We start from the raw sequence: 22,906 nt of genomic DNA, 5'->3' as shown, positions 1-22,906 counted from the left end.
CTGGACGACTGTTACAAGCGGACAACAAAAACAAATTAGCAAAAGATTTGAAAAAGGTCATTCATCTGCTACAAACCCTGGGATACACAGTCAATATAAAAAAGTCAAGGCTGATACCATCCCAGAGGATAACTTTCTTGGGTGCAGAACTGGACACATCAAATCAAATGGCATCCCTCACAGCAGAAAAGCAGAAGCACCTTCCTCTCTATTTCATGGCATTAACAACGCAGAACCAGCTAACAGCAAGGAAAGTCCTGCAAGCCCTGGGTTACATGGCATCCTGCATAATATTGATTCCACATGCCAGACTACATATGAGGAAGTTGCAATGGTACCTAAGGAATTTATGGTCTCAGCACAAGCACAGCCTAGAAACCCAAATTCCAATAATTCCATGCCTGAAGCAAGAATTCCAATGGTGGGCTCAGGCCTGTCAACTGAACAAAGGACTGCCTTTCCACAGCCCTCAACCAAGCCAGACTATCACCACGGACACCTCAGACCTCGGTTGGGGGGCACACATGCTGAACAAGTGCATACAAGGCTTATGGACTCAAGACCAGCTGAACCTACACATAATTCAAAAGGAGATGCTGGCAGTAAAACTGGCAATTCAGACATTCAGACCGTTTCTTCAACAGGGTCAATTGCTGATAAGGACGGACAACACCACAGTTATGTGGTACATCAACAAACAGGGAGGCACACATTCATACCCTCTATGCCGGATGGCAATGGACCTCTGGAATGTGGCCCTGAGCTTCAACATTCAGCTCCAGGCAATATTTGTCCCAGGAAAAGAAAATATACTAGCAGACATCCTAAGCAGAACTACCACAGATGCCCACGAATGGATGCTGCATCCAGACATCTTCAAATCCATTACAAGGAAATGGGGACTACCAGAAATAGACTTATTCGCATCCCCACACAACCACCAATTGAAAAATTCTGCACAAGGACATACCACCCTCTGGCTTGGAAGGTGGACTCCCTATCTTTCAGTTGGGAAAACCTGACAGCATATGCATTCCCACCTCTTCCTTTGATGCACAAGGTGCTATTGAAGATCAAAGAAGACCCCAAGGATCATCCTGATAGCTCCAGACTGGCCGAGGCAGCATTGGTACCCATTACTGAGGAGTATGTCTCGGGAACAAATATGGCCTCTGCCCCTAGTTCCCTTACTGCTAACACAGAACAACTTCAAAACCCTGCATCCAAACTTGAAAACGTTGCAGCTAGCTGCCTGAAACATTGCATAAGACAAAATAACCCAGATTTATCTCAAAGGGTTAAAGACATTATCTTGGAGGCTCGCAGACCCTCAACAAGGAAAACTTATTCAGCAAAATGGAAAAGATATCTCATTTGGAGTGCAGCTAAAGGAGAAGATGTGTCACTGGTAAACATGGCTAACATCCTGGAATACTTGGCAGAACTTTTCCACAATGGCCTGTCCTATTCTTCCATTAAGATTCATGCATCAGCTATTTCAGCAGAATACAACATGGACCTTCCAGTCTTCTCTCATCCTCTACTCAGGCAGTTTCTGAGAGGAATTAAAAATGTAAAGCCACCAAGGAAGCCACCATTGCCCACATGGGACTTGAACTTTGTGCTGGAAAAATTGACACTCCCTCCTTTTGAACCAGCAGCAACAGCAGAATTACAGTACTTATCATGGAAAACTGCTTTCCTGCTTGCAATCACTTCAGCAAGAAGGGTTTCTGAATTACAGGCATTAATGGCAGTACAGCCCTTCCTTATCTTCCATCAAGATAGAGTGTCCATGAGAACTAATCCTACTTTTATGCCAAAGGTGGTCTCCAGGGTATCTCTAAACCAAGCTATCTACCTACCTACATTCTTCCCCAACCCACAGAACAGGGGAGAAAGATTATTACATACCTTGGATGTACATAGGCAATTGCGCTACTACCTGGACAGAACCAAGAGCAATAGAAAAACTGACCAGCTACTGGTAGCATATGCAACAGGAATGGAAGGAAAAGCAATTTCAAAACAGACAATCTCAAAGTGGATAGGAAATTGCATTAGATTTTGTTACTCTTACCATGGAAAGACAACTCCAGAAAACATCAGACCTCACTCCACAAGGGCTACAGCCACTACTACAGCTTTTTTACGAGGAGTGGCTACCAAAGACATTTTAGAGGCTGCTACTTGGAGCTCCGTGCATACATTTGCCAAGCATTATAATCTACCCTTATACTCCAGATCCCGAGCAGGCTTTGCCACTGCTGTTTTGCAAGGGATCTTAACTACACCATAATCTAATTATTACCTCCTCCCCCAGTTTGGCTATGATATTCTACCCATTTGTTAGGACTGCAGATGCATCCTTGAAGGACATAGTACAGTTTTGTACCTACCATAAATGTAGATGTCCGAGAGGTATGCATCTGCAGTCAAGATTACCCACCCTCCTTCCCCTCTGTGGTACTCCTAGGGTATTTGCCCATCTTGTAGCTAGCTGGAGGAATCTATTATGGTGTATTTGTTTGTATATATGTATATACTTGTTTATTTCTATTTGCTCTCTATTGTTTGGAAACATTTGCATTTATCCAAATTTAGCCTTCCTAGAGGGCTCCTGGCATCTGGGGCAAGAAACACTGAGGAAAATGGCATCGGCTGATGCCTTTATACCCGCTGAACTGCAGCTATGACGTCGGGTGAAGTGCGACATCAGCCGAGGCCAGACCCAGACTTTGGAATCCGGCCGACCGAAGGGCTGCCTGAGGCCAGGACAACCCATTTGTTAGGACTGCAGATGCATACCTCTCGGACATCTACATTTATGGTAGGTACAAAACTGTACTTTCTTTCTGAGCTGTCAAAAATTAGTGAACTTGTAAGCACTGCTGTTTATTTTTCTCCTTATGAAAAAGATTAAATGTTGCAGCTTTCATTGTCCTGACTGGTTGCAGATTCAGTGTGAATGTCCTTGTTTTTCACATTTAGGCACCTTTCTGTTCTTCCTTTAAGTTTCTCCTTTAGTTGCCAAGTGTGGATGACCATAATGGGTGCAAACTGAAGTACACATTGAATTTTTTAAGTCTGATGACCACTTTTAAGCATTGGTAGTGGCATTTTCTGAGGTTATCCTTGGTACAGAGCTAAAGAAAAGGCTTGCTTCCTTGTACCTAATTTGGTTCTGTTGTGTAGTCCTGTCTTATATTTTTACTTGAATATCTACTGTTGTCATAATTTACATAATTTTACTCACCCTGAACTGCTGAGCTGTCAAAACATGCTACCATTTATGAAAGATGCGCGAGTAGTCATAAAAGCCGTATGACTTCTCATTCATGCACTCATTCATTCATTACCCCAGAGAACATGGATGGCACAGTGGTAGCGTTGTCGCTTCACAGCATTAGGTTCTGTGGTTCGATTCGCAGCTGGGGTGACTTCTGTGTGGAGTCTGCATGTCCTCCCTGTGTTCATGTGGGTTTCCTTCAGGTGCTCTGGTTTCCTCCCACGTTCAAAGACATGCATCTGGAGTGTTTCTCCCCGGGTCTCCGCTGAAAATTGACGTTGTTCCAAGTCAGACATTCCCGGTTAACAAATGTTAAATAAGTAAAATAGGGCTCTGATGTTCTTATATTGAGGTTCATTCTATCATTCAGTTTAATTTCTCCAAGTCTTTTGTGTTTCTAATACTGTAACAGGAATGGACCCCATTCCTAAGCCAAAGTATGATTAAAGTTCATGAAATGTTCCCAGAACTGACTCCTGCATTTCATATGGAGTTGCATGTATGAAATTGCATCTAAATGATTGTAAATTCTTTTTTGAGACACATTGCTCCTACACTACTGTTAGAACTGTCTGGGAATCCTTCCACATTGCCCTCATTTCTAACTGCAAATTGTGGTACTTTATGATGGACTTTTCTGTACACAAGGCACTGTAATCACTGGGTGTAGCAATTTCAATGACCAGTTCTTATTTTGACTTTTCATGGAATACTATACCTGGTTTTCTCACATCTGTTTTTTTGAACTGTTGGTAACGGGTGATCCCGTGTGAGATAAACTTCATTATTCTTTATAAATGCTTTGTGGCTCGTGTTTCCAGTACTTCTTAGCTATTGCAATATAGTAGTGTAGCAAGACTGTTGCATTGTGGATTGTGCATACAATTACTATGCCTTTCAGTGTACAGGCCCTCTACCATTAGTGTTCACACCCAGCAACAAGATGCTTTCCAGTTCTGTTTTACAGACCCTGCATTTGTCTGTTTCTCCCACATGTTCAATGGACTTTGTAAACCAACATGTGTGTAGTCCACTGTCCTGGGCCGCCAATATTGACCTCTCATCTTTTGGTATAAATTCATCTTTCTTTAACCATTCCTGTGCCAGATCCTAATTGAAATGAGGTTGTTCCAGAAGTTTTCTGTACTTGCAACTATATTTATGCTTTTTCCATATTTCTTGCCTTCTCATCTGAACCTTCTCCTTATATTCTTTCGTTTTTGGCACATGCATTTGCTTGACACAGATATGCTTCTACTAAACTAAGCAGGGAAGTCCTCTTAGACTTGTTCTCCTCGTGTTCTAAAACTTTCACTATGTTTGCATCTGGTGAGGTCAGCAGATATGTATGCAGTCCTATAATTGCAGACTTATTCATGTAGGCAGCACATTGGTGCAATGGTTAGATTTGTCGACTTACAGCAAGAGGTTCTCTGGTTTAATTCTCTGCTGAAGTGCCTTCTGTGTGGAGTCTGCATGTCCTCCCTGCATTTGCGTGGGTTTCCTGTGGGTGCTGTGGTTTCCACCCACATTCCAAAGGCATGCGTCTGGACTGTTTCTCCTTGGGCCTCCACTGAAAATGTGCTTTGTTCCAGTAAACACGTTAAATAAAATGAAAAAAAAAAAAAATGTAATCAATTTCAAGGAGGCCCATACCTCCTTCAGAATGAGGAATATATAGTCTTGGTATACACTGATTTTTGTATATAATATATGTAGTATCACCTGTGTGAAATAGTGAGTGGTGTCTCAAATTCAGTCACTTAATCTTTAATGATGATGTCCCAGTGTAATTTCAAGGCATAAGTTTCTGATTTAAGTGAGAAAACAACAAACCAGCATATGCTTAATCTCTTTATTTGTAAACTAGTAATTATTTCTCTCACTTTTCCATTAACATTAAGTTCCAGAATTTACCAATGTTAAGTTGTTTTTTTATTGTTACTTTTATTCGCATGCATTACTTGCATAAGTACAGGATCTCAAGAACATGCTTCTAGCTTTAGTGCTGTTTTAGTTGTTTGTGTTTTTATGATGGTAACTATAGGCTTTGATACTATGTGATGAAAAGTTTTTGCTGTATACTGCAGTTGGTGTACCACAGATAACAGTATGGAGCCATCATTTGCATGTGGAAAGCCCATATTCCTTTTCAACATCTGTGATCTTTTACTGCATTTACAAATTAAATTTAAACAGTCCAAACTGTACTTTTGTAAATCCGTGAAGCATTGTGTTATGATTTCTCCATGTACTTAATCTCTAATGGTTGTTTATGTATACTGTTTTCTATTTACCAGATTTAAGTACATCTAATGTGTTTTTTTGCATGAGTGCTTTCCTTCATTGTTTCACTCTTTGTGTAACTCATGTATGTTGCTGCTGCCTACTTGGCCCAGGTCTAGGCTGAAAAGGGTTTGTGGACCAGCCCACCAACCCAGTTAAGAAAAATAAGTAAATTTATAAAATGCTTGTCTGCTGAATATTTCATATTAAGCAATTACATATGATGTGATCTGAGTATGGGACAATGGCTTACCATATGTAGAATGATTCTAGAGTGCTCTGTATAAACTTTACATGCCTGTTTCCCTGACCTAATTAGCTTTGCATCCTTAAATTTAAAAGGACTGACATTTTTGGATTGGTCTCTTCCTTCAGAATATTTATGTTGAATTTGTTTTTTATGTATGAACCATTTTAAGAAGTTTTATTTTTGCAGGTTGAAGAGTACGTAACACCTGAAAAGTTTAAATACTGGGAGAAAGTAGGCAATGACCTGGGTTTTCTGTATACTGCAAGCGGACCTTTAGTGCGCTCTTCTTACAAAGCAGGTAGTGTATGAGTGTTTTTGCTGTAATGCATTTTTTTAAGAGCTCACACAAGTCTTATGCTGTCACATGATAAAGCTTTAAATTGATTATGTTTACTAACATCATGGAATATTTGAGTTATGAACGAGTAGACAAAAACTACTAGTTTGTAGTATTTGTAGAGAGCGAAAACGTTTCTCAGCACTACATTTACTTCATCAGTTCTGAGATTGTACATAAAATCTTTAAAAGAGAGAGGGAGAGAAGTGTGTGTAGCAAATTTGTCTGAAGGGGAAGCTAGAGGAGACTGTAGGATGGAGAAGGTATATATGGGAAAGGGGAGAATGGGAGCAAAGTAGTGAGAAAATAATGGCTAGAGAAGGCTGAACAAGCTTTGTAAAAGTTATTACAAGGTGAGAGATGAAAGATTCTGTTTCACATCTGTCGCAAGTAAGAGACTTGGGGAAGGTGGTTCAGGAGGATGGCTAGTGAAGAAGAGTGGAGGGAAAGTAGAGAGAGATGGCAAATATTGTTACAGAGGGAGGTTGCAGAAATATAGGGAGAATGATAGAATGAGAAGGATGAAACTGAAAAGGAATGAGCAGGCTGATGTACAAAGACATGAGAAAAGAAGGGAAGAGTAAATTAAGGCATAGCTGGGAGGAAAAAGAGGGGCTGGATAGGAGGTATACCTCTCAACTGTCCAGATTTTCGCCTCATATTTTTGGAGTGTTCCTCGTAAAATTACTGAGGATCAAAGTCACTGAATAATTACATACATTTCACTTTCATACTTTACATGCTTCAAAAAATGCATGCTAACACAAATCCTGTTATTCTAGCAACTTTCTAAGTTTATGAGAGCAATATTTAAAATCGTTCCCTATTTTTGGTACATTGTCTCTCCATTATTTTAGGTCTGGTCCAGATTTCTTGGGCAAAGGGCTTGAAAGTATGATGGGAGGTAGAAGGAGAGAATGAATGGGAAATTGTGTGGATAATTATAGATCACAACAGCATGCTGCACAGAACTAGGAAGGTGCAATTCAGAACCCTCCACTTGTGGTTTTATCCACTAACTAGGCTAAAAAAGAAATGAAGAAGAGGTCTGACTCCATCTAGAAGCTTCAGGGGAAAAGCATGCCCAAAACACAATTTGGGGTAGGAATTGGTACATGGATTCCTCAAAGAAGTGAGATGAGAAAGAGGAGTAAGATATGAAACATATAGTTTTAAAATGGCCAAGAGCTATACAAATAAGATCCACCAAAACAGCATAGCAAGAAACCATTGGAAAGCAAATTCTAATGATGGGGTGGGGTCTTTCATAGCAGGTCACTGGAAAAGAGAAGGGGCAATAAAGAAACAGATTCAAAACTGAACAATATCACTACAGTAACGTCATCAAGAATGTCAAGATTAGAATGGACAGCTTAAAGAATGGAATGAAGTGGAAAAAAGGGTAAGGGATGAACCAAGTCTCTTTGTTATAAGGGGCTGAATAAGTAACCCCACCAGAAGGGTTCATGGGAAAACGGAGAAGATGAAACTGAATAAAAAGTATTGTTAGCAGGATAAAAAGGAGGGTCAATGATAACACAGTGATGTAGCAGTAATGTAAAATACTGTTAACCTTTATTAATACACCTGTCAGATTTCACGTTTGTATATTTTGTATGAAAGAAATCCATAGAACAATATAAATAACCTGGAAAAGAAGAGCACCAGTGCCTTTTGATTTTTTTTTCACACCACCACCACCTACAGTTGTTGCTTTGCTTCCATTCCCAAAAGTCTGTGTTGCACTCACAATCCTTGAATCTGATGCAGTTGGCTGTACAACTCATCACAAATTATAGTATAGTTTCCCAGCACATACAGACTATGGAATTTTTTCACTGACATGCTGACAAGGTGCTTTATAATCCTTTTTTAATGGACCACTGTGGTGGCTTTACAGCTAAAAATGTTACTATTTTAGTTCAAAGCATTCATATACTTTAATGAAATTTGTAGTCACAGCAAAGTTTATGTATAGATGGAGGTCCATTGCACTGGATTTGCTGTACCTCCTGGGCATACCACTTAACTATGAAAATATACGTATATCAAAATAAAAACAAATGTGTTCATTTATTAGTCATTAAAATGTATATTCCCTTCTATTGTTCTAAAAATAGTGACATCCAAAAAATCTATTGATCTAGAGGTGTTCATAGTGAACCTCAAAAAAGTTGTAGTAGAATTTATGTATTCAAGAAAATGTGCAAGTGTCTCTCCAATCGTACTCTCTGACAAGAGTGGAAGGATTCGATTACTGGCTAGTTAAGTACACTGCCTGGATGCCAGCAAAAAAGAAACATAGAGAGCCTGAAAGAAAATAATTTAGAAAAGGCAAAGAGAACACGTTGACTGGGAAGATATTGCAGCTGTTCAGCAAAAAGCTGTTCAAGCTCTAGCTTTGATGCAAAACGTGGCATCCAGTAATCTAGAAGAAAAGATAAATCAGTTGTCCTCAGAGCTGATTAAAATAAAGTATTTGAAGGAGTATATCAACTCAAATAAAAGGCTAGGAAAATAGCAAAAGCTTTAAACAGTTATTCGGATGAACTGATAAAACTGCAAAAAATCAGAGGTCAAAATGAAGAAAAGGGTGGCCGAGTGTGACTGCTCAAGAAGAGCCGTTTCAAAAAATGGTAGTTAGAGGACTGAGCACCTGAGATTTTCTGCTGTACCAGAGAAAAGTACAGTTTTGTACCTACCATAAATGTAGATGTTCGAAGATCCACATTGCTGCAGTCCTTACACTTGGGTAGTCCGCTGTCCTCGGTCGGCCCGAATATCAAAGTATAAGGCTGACGTCGGTCAAGGCGCATTTGACTGACATCAGGACGTCAGGGTACAAATGCGCATGACCGACGTCATATCCTCAGTCTTTTCTTGCCCCAGATGTCAGAAGACCCTAAAAATAAAGGTCAAAACCAAAAGACAGCAAACAAACAACCAACCATCCTAACACTAAAAATATGTACAATATATACAATATACATCATATTGACAACCCAACCCACACAACCGCCTCTAACTACAGAGGGGAAGGAGGGAGGGTAAATTGGACTGCAGCAATGTGGATCTTCGAACATCTACATTTATGGTAGGTACAAAACTGTACTATGTTCTTCATCTCACATTGCTGCAGTCCTTACACTTGGGTAGAATCCCAAAGCAGAGGTAAGGGAGGATGGCCAAACTTTAAGGAAGCAGGAGCTGCCAAAATGCCCTGCAAAACAGCAGTGGCAAAACCAGCCCTGGATTTAGAGTAAAGTGGTAGGTGATAATGCCTAGAGAAAGTATGCACTGAACTCCAAGTAGCTGCCTCCAAAATATCCTTAGTTGCCACCCCACAAAAGCTGTCGAAGTGGCAGTAGCCCTAGTGGAATGAGGCCTAATCCCAGCTGGAATCTCCTTGCCATGATGGGAATAACAGAAAGCAATGCCAAACCCAATCCACTTAGAAATAGTTTGTTTTGACACAGGCTTGCCCTGAGAACTCAAAGCAAAAGAAACAAATAACTGCTGAGACTGCCTGAACCCTTTAGTTCTGTCCAAATAATATCGCAACTGCCTGTGTACATCTAAAGTGTGCAAAATCTTTTCCCCTTCATTTTGGGGATTTGCATAAAAAGTAGGCAAATGAATAGTTTGGTTTAAAGCCACACTAGAAACCACTTTAGGCATAAAGGAAGGATTAGTACGTAAAGATACCCTATCCTTATGGAAAATTAAGAAAGGCTCAACCGCCATAAGGGCCTGCAACTCAGAAACCCTTCTTGCAGAGGTAATAGCCAACAAAAAGCAGTCTTCCATGATAAAACTTTAATTCAGTAGTAGCTGCAGGCTCAAAAGGTTGTAGAGTGAGTTTCTCCAACACAAAATTGAGATCCCAAGCAGGAGTAGGAGCTCTTCGTGGGGGTCTTATATTCTTTGCCCCTCTAAGAAATTGCTTGAACAAAGGATGAGAAAACAATGGTGGGTCACAATCATAGTGAGCGAAATTGCTGCAGCATGAACCTTAATAGAAGAGAAGGACAAACCTTTGTCCAGTAACTCAGTAAGATATTGAAGAGCCACACTTAAATTAGGCTCAGAAACATCAAAATCCTTTGCTGCACTCCAAAATAAAAATCTCTTCCATTTATCTGCGTACACTTTCCTTGTACTAGGCCTTCTAGCTTCCAAAATAACATTCAAAACTTGCTGTGGAAGTGGAGGCCCACTATGGTTCAAAACAGAATATGCCAGGCTGTTAGGTGCAGAGAGTGAAGCTTGACATTGAGCAAATGACTGTCCTCCTGAGACAACAGGTGTGGAATCAAGGCAAAGGCCATGGAGGCTTCCGTACCAGGCTTCTCAGTAATGGGTACCAATGCTGTCGAGGCCAATCTGGAGCTATCAAAATCATCCTTAGCTTGTCTTGTCTGGCCTTTAGTAGTACCTTTGGGAGGAGAGGCAGAGGCGGAAAGGCATACACATGAAGATTGCTCCAATTGAAAGAAAGAGCATCCACTTTCCAAGCTGTGGGATGAAACCTTTTTGTGCAAAACTTTGGCAGCTGGTGGTTTAGTGGAGAAGCGAACAGATCTATGTCTGGAGTTCCCCATGACACTGTCAATTTCTGAAATACATGAGGATCCAATTTCCACTCGTGGGGATCCATAATTTGTCTGCTCAACACATCTGCTAAGGAGTTCTGTGCTCCCGGCAGAAACCTTGCCTGAAGATTTAGCTGTAAACTGAGAGCAGTCTCCCACAAGATCATTGCTTGCCTGCATAGAGGATAAGAATGTGTTCCGCCTTGCTTGTTGATGTACCACATGACAGTTGTGTTGTCTGTTAGAATCAACACCTGCCCTGGAAGAAGGAAATCCTTGAAAGCTATTAATGCAAACTGGACTGCTAACATCTCTTTCAAGTTGATATGTAGATGTTGTAGTCTGGCAGGCCACTTGTCTTGTATCCACTTTCCATTCAGATGAGCTCCCCAAGCTTTGTCTGAGGCATCTGTCGTTAGAATCTGACTCGCCTCTGGCCGGGTCACAGAGAGTCCCTTGTTTAGGTGACATTCCTGAGCCCACCACAACAATTCCTTTTGAATGCAAGGTATTATTTGAATGACAGTGTCCAAATCCTGGCAGTGCTGTGTCCATACATTTTTGAGATACCATTGTAGCCTCCTCATATGCAGTTTGGCATTGGGAAGCACCAGAATACAAGATGCCATGAACCCCAAGGCTTGAAGGACTGTCCTTGCAGTCAGCCTGGACTGATGAGACAACTGATGAAAGTAAAGGGAAAGATTCTTTTGTTTGTCCGGGGTCAAAAAGGCCATCTGGGATGCTGTATTCAGTCTCACACCCAGAAAGCACATGTCCTGAGAGGGTACTAGACTGGACTTTATTTCGTTCACAGAATACCCCAGGCATCTTAGCACTGCTATCACATAATCCAAATGATGAAGAAGCTCGTCCCTTCCTTGAGCCAGAATCAGGCAATCGTCCAAATAAGGATAGATCTGTATTCCTTTTAACCTGAGGAAAGCTATCACTGGAGCCAGAACTTTCGTGAACACTCTGGGCAGTAGATAAGCCAAAGGGCAATGCAGAGAACTGATAATAAGAAGTCCCAGCTCGAAAACGCAGATACTTCCTGCAACTCAGTCTGATAGGAACATGAAGATAAGCCTCCTTGAGATCCAAAGTTACCATCCAATGATCTTTGCCCAGCAGAGGTAAAAGCTGCTGTAACGTCAACATTTTGAACTTGGGAATGTCCAGATAAGTGTTGAGGATAGATAAATCCAAAATTGGTCTCCACGTGTTCCCTTCTTTGGTACTAGGAACAGGCGAGAATAAAATCCTAGGCCCACTTCTGGCATAGGGACCGGCTGTATGGCCCCTATTTGGAGTAACAGAGAAATTTGCTTGTGAGCCTCTATTCTTTGTTGAGGAGGAACGTCTGGCATGCCTTTGAAAGGAGGCAAGGTATGGAAATAAAACCTGTAACCGTGGTGTATGATATCCAATACCCATCTGTCTTGGGTAATTAAACTCCAATTTTCTTTGAAAAGCGCCAACCTTCCTCCCAAAGGTGCTGCCAGACGAGAAGGCTCTGGCAGCTGAAAAGGTAGGTCATTGGGTCTGTTTACGAAAGGACTGACCCCTGCCCTCACCAAGACTGTGCAGGAGAACCCCTGTTCTAGGCCTGAAAGAGCCCTGAGCTCTGCCCCTACCACGTCTAGATCTACCCCTAGACTGGGAATCATAAGAAGGATACGTCCACCCCTTAGTAGGCCAATTTCTACTAAACTTTGGAGGCTGAACCTGCAAAAATCTTTAACAGTCTGCATAGACTTAGCCTTGTCTTCCATTTTCTTTAAAACTGCCTCAACAGGAGAACCAAACAACACATCAGATTGTAAAGGAGCATCTAAAATCCTTGTTTTAACATGGTCAGATAAATTCTGATCCCTCAGCCAGGCGTGCCTGCGAAGAACTGACCCAGTGGCAGCCACCCTAGACGAGGCCTGTACAGCATCAAAACCACATTGCAAAGAATGCTTACCCACCTGTTCAGAAACATGTACTAAATCTTGTAACTCTTTACAATCAATACCTTCCGCCAGAGCATCAACCTTAGACTTCAATTGTGAAAGGAGATAGTTTTGGTATTTCAACATGTGAAACTGGCAATTCAAAGCCCTCATAGCTAGAGTGGAAGAAGTATAAACTTTCTTTCCCCATCTATCCAAGGCCCTGGCCTCTTTATCTGTAGGAACCGGATTCTTGACAACAGAAGCCTTAACACCTTTAGGCCCCTGACTAACAGTTTCTGGGTCTGCCCTAGGACTCTTAAAAAGATACTTATGAGCTTCCTATGCTACACTACAACATTTTCCTTTACTGAGCTCTTCTGCTATCCCACAGATTCATCCTAACATTTCATCAATCTATAAGCGGTAAACATTCCAACACTTGTACTATTCTGTACCATATCCCTTACCTGAAAAACACTCTAATCTGTTTCTAGACTAACACAATACCTAACAGAGATTATCTTACTCTCATCCTACCTATACCTTTACCCTATTTTATGCCACTATGGGCATTTATTTACTTCTCAGTTATACTAAAGCATAAATGTATTACAACTTTATATTTACTAATATTCTGAAGGGGAAAAAAAAAAAAAAAAAAAAAAAAATTATTTATATATATTTGTACTATTTGTACTACTTGTATATTCTACTAGAGTACTGACTGTATATTCTTCTAGTTATCACATGCCATGTAAATGGTCCCCTGTACCACTTATAAATGTTAAGAATTGCTTTGTACTGTTTTCATCTAATATTGTATTGTATCATGGAGCTTTTCTCCCCGGGCCTCCGCTGAAAATGGACCTGTGTCCAGTCGGACTTTCCCGGTTAACAAAAATAAAATAAATAAAATAAAAATAAATTCAGGCACCCTGTAATACCTATCCGGTTTAACAGGAGCAGGAGGCAAAGAATCAGGATTAAGAGAAGCCTCTGTAAAAACATCTTCCACCACATCCAAAACAGGAGGTATAGCCAAAGGCCTATGCTGGGGTAAAAACAAAAATTCCCTAAGCCTTTTCCTGGAATCAGAGAAGTCCTGACCTTCCCACTTAAAATGCTCCCTCATGGAATGAAGAGTTTCTGAAAAAGAAAAATCCTCAGGAGGAGAAGCAGAAGGAGTAGAATCATCCACATCAGAATAAGGAGAATACTCCTGCAAGTCTTCAGCCGAAGACTCTGAAACATCCGAAGCCTGCTCAAAACTCCCTAGCTCAGGCTCCACCCTAGGTCTCTTATCAGGAGGGGGAAAAAAAGAACCCCTAATCAAAGTAATCAAATCTTCTGCCATTTTAAGCATATGCTTCTTGGGCACAGTTCCTGAAGAACTAGGGGTGACACCAACTGAAGCTAAACCTGGCCTGCCTCTGGGAGAAGCCTTGGAAACAGAAGGAGAGGGCCTAACCACCCTAGGAAGGGAGGGGAGTACAGTAACCTGAGAAGCCCCTTCAGCCTGACCTGCCTCCTGAGGCGCCACATCCTGCAATAACAAAGTCTCTCCCTGGGATCCCAAAGAAACCTCCGGTGGAACCACCGGCTCCACCGACACCTCTAAAGAACCGCGTCCGCACGGACGGTTCTTCTAGCCTAGGCTTAACTGCTTTGTCCTTGCGTTTCTTGAAGCGGCGCCGGAGCATGGGACGGCATTTTATAATTGCACCGCTTCCCGAAGACTAACCTGGCACAAACTAACCTTCTCTTTATAGTGCGCTTATTGAATCTAGCACAAGAGCGACACCAACAACGTCGTGCTCAGGCCCTAAACAAGGAATACACAAAGTATGATAATCTCTATGCGGTATCTGTTTCCCACAAGAAATACAATTATTCACTTTTTCTGACATCCGGTAAACCACTGTGGCAAGAAAAACTAAAATATTCTAACGGGTACTTAGCCAACTTTGACTCGGTCTGAAACTCCGAAATCGAAAAATTTCAGAACGCCAACCGGCACTTGCAATGCTGCTTCTGCATCGGACCATGCGGCAAAAAAGACTGAGGATATGACGTCGGTCATGCGCATTTGTACCCTGACGTCCTGATGTCAGTCAAATGCGCCTTGACCGACGTCAGCCTTATACTTTGATATTCGAGCCGACCGAGGACAGTGGACTACCCAAGTGTAAGGACTGCAGCAATGTGAGATGAAGAACATCTGGAAAGAACAGACTGTATTAATTTTATGAAAGCATAAATAAGCAACTGGACTGGTATTCCACAGCAGGATTTAATAATTGAAAGGTCACATTGTGTGTATGCTCAGAAACTGGTCATGAAAAAAGCAGCCATGACCTATATTAGTAAATCTGCAATCATACCAGCAGAAATAATTGATCCTGACAAAACTGTGACAAATGGGCAAAGTATTAAAAATTGGAGGCAGTAGAGTGTTTGTATAAAATAATTGTTCAATTTCATCAGACAGAAGAAAAGCACATTTATCCAAGTAATCAGGGAATGTTGAAAGGCAGGTATGATATTCAAGCTGCTGTACCCAGTTGTCTTTAGAATATTTTCCCTGGAAGATTCAAGTAATTTTTGATGTAGAACAGGCTAAAGAGGAAATATAAAAGTTTGTCCAACAAAAAGTGAACCACTGCACAGAAGGGGACCCTGTTTCTCATTCTTCTAATAATAAAACATGTAGCGAGAAATTTCCAGTGATATGTTTTCCAGTGTTCCAAAGGAGGACACTTGAGAGACAGAAAAAACACGGGAGCTGACTAGAAGAATGAGGCATACCTTGGACTTGAACGTAGTCTGGGCTTGAGAGATGGAAATGAAAGTGAAGACGACCAGCAACATTGAAATTAGTGAATAAATGTGAGACCATAAAGCATCGGTCACATTTGTGAAGTAATATCTTTGTAAGAAAAAGTAGAAAGATTGGCCTTTGTTAAATATGTGGGGGGCTGAGATGCACATGCTGCACTTCATGTCATAAATGTTTGGAACTGTAAATAAGTAAAACAATTTCTGTTCTTAACAGTATTTGCATGGGACATTTCATGATATAAATTGCATACTATGTAGTAAGCCTTTTAAGTTATTGCTGTATGTGATAATGATACTAAAGTAAAAAGTGCTTTTTTCTTTTAAGAACTGTAAGCATTACAGTGTAAAAAGAGCAGAAGGACTGGAAAAAGCATGTTAAGTTACTATGCTGTAATCTTGAGTTTTTGAGGTGTGGGTGGGGTGTTAAAGTGCACAGGTATAATACATGTACAGATATGTTTTTTTCTTACTTTTGCATAAGTGAATGTCTGGATTAAGACATTTGCCTTAGTTGATTAAGGGAAAGGCCTTAATCAATTAAGTGTTTTTTTTTTTGTGTAAGCAAGTCACTAAGAGGACACTGAATGTAATGAAATATTTCGCTTTAGCAAATAAATGTTCAGTGTAAGTTGAAAGCTTTACAGAGCTTTATATTTGATACTTCTGTTTGCATAGAGACAGGCTGAGTATAGGGTAAAGCAATAACGGTGAGAACATTTTTAAGTCTAAAGGTTAATGTTTTCTGAAAGCATATAAGCTGCTTTTCACATCTGGGAGGGGAACGAAAATAAGACAAAAACAGACTTCAGTCAGTGTAAATTGGAGCACAGGCAGCAACATGTTTTAACATGAATAAAGTTAATGTTAGGTTTTATGCCTATGTGTGCAGCTGTAGAATTTGGACAATTGTTCCTGTCAGGAGGGTTAACTTCATTATTTGAAGACGTACCTAGTTTTGTGTGTTTATTTTTTAGGTTATAGGTGTGTTTGTTTTTTGGTTCGAGGGTTTTTATTAAAACAAAAAGTCTTGTAAAATGTAACATGGGTTCAAATAAGAAACTGTGTAAGAGATCAACCTGCCAAACATCAGTGGGTGCATGTAACACAAAAGCTGGAAGTAGACATTTAAAAAAGCTGTTGTGTGTGTAAGGTGGGAGTAATAACTTCTTATCATAATGGCTCCACTAAACATATGATGTTATGTTGTCCCTATCTTGCCTTCATTCTTGCTGTTTGGGCTTGGACCTGATCCTCAGCTCCAACTCGACTGCATATTAAAGCTCAAGAGCTTTCACTGGCTTGAGGCTAGAACCTATCCCAACATGCCGAGCGAGAGTTACCCAGATCTCATTTGCCACTTGATTACCTCATTAATAGTTCTTCCTTATAGTTAGGAAATACTTTTAAGTGCTTGTGTGCCCTTTTTGACAATCACTTTTTTGCTGTTTGTTGTTGAGGCCATCGTTTTCCTTTCAGGCCTACTAATTCCTGTTAGTTAGTCCCTAACGAATCCATTTTAATTAGAGGATTCGTTTTTTTGTCCCTTTAATTTCAGTCCATGTCAGTTAGAGGCCTCTCCCTTCTTCCTTTTTACTCCCTTTTTTCCAGGAGTTCGCCATTTAAGTTAGAGGCATCTCCTTGGGCCGAGGAGTTGTTTAACTTGGAGACTCTCCTCACCCTTTTTCCTTAAAAAAAAACAAACTTGTCTTCTCTGTCTGCTTCTCGTTTCTTTCTTTTTCTTTTTGCAGTCAGTGTTGTTGGATATTGTGTTTTTGATTGTCAGAGATGTCTGAGTCTTCCAAAGAATCCAGACTTTCTGGATTCAAAAAGTGTGACTCATGCATGCAAACAATGTCATTAACAGATGGTCATACAAGTTGCGTGCACTGTCTAGGAGCCATTCACCTGCAGGACTCTTGTTCCATATGTCATGGATTTAGTTCTAGGGTCCTGCAGGAGCGGAGGAATAAGTTAATTGTGTGAGGGTTACTCAAAGGGCCTTTTGAGGCATCTTTAGAAGGGAATCAAGCAGGTAAAGCTGATAAGCCCTCCAAAAAAGCAATTTTGTCAGCTCCGGCCTCGAAACCATCAGAGAGACAGGATAAACAAAGTTTGTCAATCCGAAGTCTGTCGGTTCCAACAAGACACAATCTCCTTCAGTGTCTTCAGTGCCGACCAGGAGCCAAAAAAGAAACTGGTCTCCATCCTTGGAACTGGTGCGTTCTGTACCACAGTCCCCACTTCTCCTGTCTGTGACAGGTAGTCCCGGTTCATCCACCCATTCCTCTCTATTATCCAGGAGCCTTTTGGATGATGATCTGGAGGTTACTTCGGACACCGGCCTTGGATAAAATTTTATTGAGCCCAGCTCGTATGGACATGGAGGCAACTGCCCAACCTACCTTGTCATCTATTCCTCCTTTGACTGTCTTGAGTTTGGAGCTAGAGAGCATGGAAGTCATTGTGGTGGAACCGTTGGACCTGAAAATCAGCCCCGGTTTTTCGGTTCCGACACCTGCTCCGATCTCATCGATACCGCCGTCCATTGAGGGATCTGGGAGCTGACACTCCCTCATTGGCTCCGGGGGGGAGAGCAGGATCGGACCCTTGTCTAATCCTACTCTCCCACTTGGGGCTTCAGTGCAGGTGAGTTTGGCGGCTATATTAGCCTTGCAGCCATTGCCCTCGGTGCGGGGGAGTTTCCTAGCTCTTTGGAGGTGGAGATTCTCTCAGGGCTGGGATTGTGGTACCTTCGAGGTGATGAGAAGTGTGCTATCCCCCCAGACCGTTCCACCCTCTGCTCCAGCTGCTCCGTCCCCTTCAGGGCCAGTGTCTACCTCCACACCACCCCTTCATCCAAAGCGTAGGGAATCAATGCCTCAGGATGCCCCCTTGGACGACCCTCCCTCTCTTCCGAAACCTCCCCAGAGTACCCCTCTAAGGATGCCCCTCAGAAAAGGACTTGTAAGAGGAAGCATTTGGACGCCCCCATGTCTCTCACATCAGACACTGAACTGGAGGACTCAGAAGGGTCCCCACAGTCCCCCTCTGAGGATGTCTCTTTTTCAGGCATCCTGGAAATCCTTAAGCAGAGGGATGGCTGGAAACCCCGTACCCCTTTTGAAGACAAGTCTGTGTACCTGGAGGCATTTGATTCTCAACCCTCCACCTCTTGGGTGTCTCCGCCTTTCGACCAGCTGCTGGGTGTAGTCAGTCGAAAGGCATGGGGCTCTCCAGAATCTATGGATCCAGTTCTTAGGAGGCCCAATAAATTTATTACAGCACCAGAGTACAAACTTTTCCTGACTAAGGGTGTTCCAATTGATACTATGGTGGTTGCGGCAGCCACAAAGAAGGAATTATGAGAAAAATCTATTGTCTGTCCACCGAACAAGGACTCCCATATGATGGACAGATAGGGGAAGCGTATGTTTTCTTCAGCGGCCTTTACCCTTAGGTCATTGAATTATTTGTCCCATTTTACTCGTCTGCAGAGGGATCTCCTCGAAGAGCTGGGAGGTACTCTACAGGATCCTACAGCTGCGAGAGCTTCAGAGAAGGCTGCTTCCCAGCTTGCAACCTTATCTTCTGTAGTTAACTCCTCCATGCAGCTTATCTCCTACTCAGCCGATGGAGTGAGTAGGGCAGCAGACACAGGAATTGCCCTAAGGCAACATTCCTGGATGCGCCTTTGCGAGTTCGCGGATCCCTGCAAGTCTTCCTTTATCAACGGCCCATTTGATGTTCTCGTCATTGTTCGAGGCCAAGGTAAAAGAGACTCTTACCAGGTGTGAGTAAGAAGGCAAAACTCTGTCTGCCATGGGAGTACCTTTGTCCGTGCCTACTAGACATTATTCCACAGGTCAGACGGGTGGAAAAATGTGGTTCCAGAAATCCCAGGGACCCTGATGCATGTGGTGAATTTTCCCCTAGGGGCAGAGGGGGAAATGATAATGGAAGATGCTGCCCACACAGCAGAGGGGGTACGCAGAATCAGGGTGACAGAGATACGTTCTCTGGTAGGCCCTTCCAGCGCTCCTGAAAGGAGGCCCGTCTGTCCCCCTCTGGAGGCAGTCGGGGGGGGAGATTTGTCACTGTACCCAGAAGCCTGGCTAATATCACAAAAGACACATGGGTACAGTCAGTTATATCCAGGGGATACATCATTCCTTTCTCTCTGTCACCCCTTCCCCAAAAGTCAATCCCAGATGTCCTACCTAATCTAGGGGAACAAGCAATTCTAGAAGTTCAAAGGTTGCTAGAAAAACGAGTCATCCAAGAAGTCCCCACAGACCAAATCAGATCCTGAACTTACTCAAGGTTCTTTTTAGTTCCAAAGAAGACAGGGGACTGGAGACCCATTTTGGATCTCAGCAAACTGAACAAGTCTGTCAAGAAAACAAAGTTCCAGATGGTGACACTGCAGTCCATACTCCCTTTTCTAGGAAAGGACAATTGAATGTGCTCCATCGATCTCCAGGATGCTTACTACCATATCAAGATGGACAGGCGATCCAGGAGATGCCTACGCTTCCGGCTGGGAGCCAGTCATTATCAGTTCAGAGCTGTGCCCTTTGGTCTCACTACAGCCCTAAGAGTGAAAAAACTGGCAGGAAGGGTCCCAAGGAACACCAAACACAAAAATGTTGAATAAAAGCAAACTTTATTGCTGAATAAATCCAATAAATCAAATAAAATCGATGTATAAATCCAGTAAAATCGATGTATGTGAGCGCTTTTGTTAAGACAATGTTAACTTCATCAGACAAGAATCAGTGTGCACAGCCAATATTTAAATATAAAACCTTCTAACACATTTTGATTGGACAAAGAAAACCAGCTGAACCATGAGTAAAATGAGTAGATGTAGTTAACCCTTTGCTAACTGTTATAACAACACTTCACTTTAAAAAATATGTATATACACTAAAAATAATTCTAAAAATTGGATGTTTGTAAAAACTGAATTAGCAAACCAAGTGGAACTATTAAAAAGTTGATGCCCGTATCATAATAGTCAAACTTTAAAAATATTTTACAATTTAGGTAAAAACATTAAACGTTTTTTAATAAGGTGCTTGTATAGGATGGCTAAGTTTATAGTATTTTCTTCCTTTCCAAGGCTTTTAGTTTAAAGACAGGGGTAATTGATGTCCTGTCCTTAATGCCAGGCCATTTGTCTGCATGCAAAAGAATCTGCCATCTCAATCCAATTGGAGCCCCCCAGGGTAACTTGCCACCAGTAGTACCATGGTCAATAGCCATAAAACTAAAGTGATGGCTATTGTCGTGAATGTGCCTAGCCAGTGCATTATTCATGTTATTTTTCCTGATCACATAGTCGTGTTCATCCTTGCCTTGAATTTTCATATATATATTTATATATAGCTATATAGGTATATATATATATATATATATATATATATATATATATATATATATATATATATATATATATATATGGATCTACCTTACTAGATCGACAAGTTAAAACAGCGAAAACGACTTCACCGACGCCAGAAGATCACAAATCACTTCACCGATGCCAGAAGATCGACAAGGCAGAAGACCGACGGAGGAAGACACCGACACTGAGAACACTGCGATGGGGAAAGGATGTGTAAGTATGCAGTAGTGACGGACGATAGGGTGCGAGTAAGGTAAGTGTGCGATGTTGACGGTGTGTAGGGGTGGGATAAGTGAGTTAGGGTTAGGGCGCGGGTTAGGTAAGGGTACGAGTAAGGTAAGTGTGCGATGTTGGTGGTCTGTAGGGGTAGGGGTGGGATAAGTGAGTTAGGGTTAGGGCACGGGTTAGGTGAGTGTGCGATAGTGACGGACCTTAGGGTAAGGGTTTGGGTTAGGGTTGTAGATAGTTGTGTATGTATGGTTTAGTGTTGGTTTGTAAGGATTTTGGTGTGCTTGTGTTGTGTGTGTGGGTTTTGGATAGGGGATTTGTTTTGTTTGTTGGTATGATGTGTCAGGTGTATGCGATGTCGTGTTTGTGCACTGTCGATCTTCTGGCGTCGATGAAGTGATTTGCGATCTTCTGGCATCGGTGAAGTCGTTTTCGCTGTTTTAACTTGTCGATCTAGTAAGGTAAATCCATATATATATATATAGCTATATATATATATATATATATATATATATATATATATATATATATATATAGCTATATATATATATATATATATCTATATATAGATATGTATATATATATATATATATATATATATATATATATATATATATATATATATATATACTTATATATATATATATATATATATATATATATATATATATATATATATATATATATATATATATATATATATATATATATATATATATATATATATATATATATATATATATATATATATATATATATATATACATATATATATATATATATATATATATATATATATATATATATGTATATATATATATATATATATATATATATATGTATATATATAGCTATATATAGATCATCATCTTCTTCTTTTGGCTGTTCCCGTTAGGGGTCGCCACAGCAGATCAACTGTTTCTATTTCCTCCTGTCCTCTGCATCTTGCTCTGTCACAATAACCACCTGCATATCCTCTCTCACCACATCCAGAAACCTTATCTTAGGCCTTCCTCTTTTCCTGTTACCTGGCAGCTTCATCCTTAGCATCTTTTTCCCAATATACTCTGCATCCCTCCTCAGCACATGTCCAAACCAACGTAATCTTGCCTCTCTGGCTTTGTCTCCAAACCTTCCAACCTGGGCTGACCCTCTAATATTCTTATTCCTAATCCTGTCCATCCTCGTCACACCCAGTGCAAATCTTAACATCTTCAACTCTGCCACGTCAAGCTCTGACTCCTGCCTTTTTGTCAATGCCACTGTCTCCAACCCATATAACATAGCTGGTCTCACTACCCTCTTGTAGACCTTCCCTTTCACTTTTACTGGTACTCGTCTGTCACAAATTAGTCCTGAAACTCTTCTCCACCCACTCCATCCTGCCTGTACTCTCTTCTTCACCTCTCTTCCACACTCACCATTACTCTGAACTGTTGATCCCAAGTACTTAAACTCATTCACCTTCGCCACCTCTACTCCCTGCATCCTCACTATTCCTCTATCCTTCCTCTCATTCACACACATATATTCTGTCTTAGTCCTGCTGACCTTCATTCCTCTTCTCTCTAGAGCATATCTCCACCTCTCCAGGGTCTCCTCCACCTGTTCCCTACTCTCACTACAGATCACAGTGTCATCTGCAAACATCATAGTCCACGGGGACTCCTGTCTGATCTCGTCTGTCAACCTGTCCATCACCATTGCAAATAAGAAAGGGCTCAGAGCTGATCCTTGAT

General features: G+C 41.3%; 1 protein-coding gene across 1 annotated transcript in view; it reads left to right on the top strand.

The window, feature by feature from the left end:
* Positions 1–22,906, top strand: part of LIAS (lipoic acid synthetase) — a 917,328-nt gene that overhangs the window by 713,926 nt on the left and 180,496 nt on the right. Inside the window, exon 9 of the mRNA XM_044062935.1 lies at positions 6,012–6,123. Coding sequence (XP_043918870.1) covers positions 6,012–6,123 — 112 coding nt within the window. The remainder of the gene's footprint in view (positions 1–6,011; positions 6,124–22,906) is intronic.

The sequence above is a fragment of the Protopterus annectens genome, chromosome 2.part1 (assembly GCF_019279795.1).
Source record: "Protopterus annectens isolate FY-2018-M chromosome 2.part1, PAN1.0, whole genome shotgun sequence".
In the NCBI taxonomy this organism is placed as follows: Eukaryota; Metazoa; Chordata; order Ceratodontiformes; family Protopteridae; genus Protopterus; species Protopterus annectens.
This window is presented reverse-complemented; position numbering and strand designations above follow the sequence as displayed.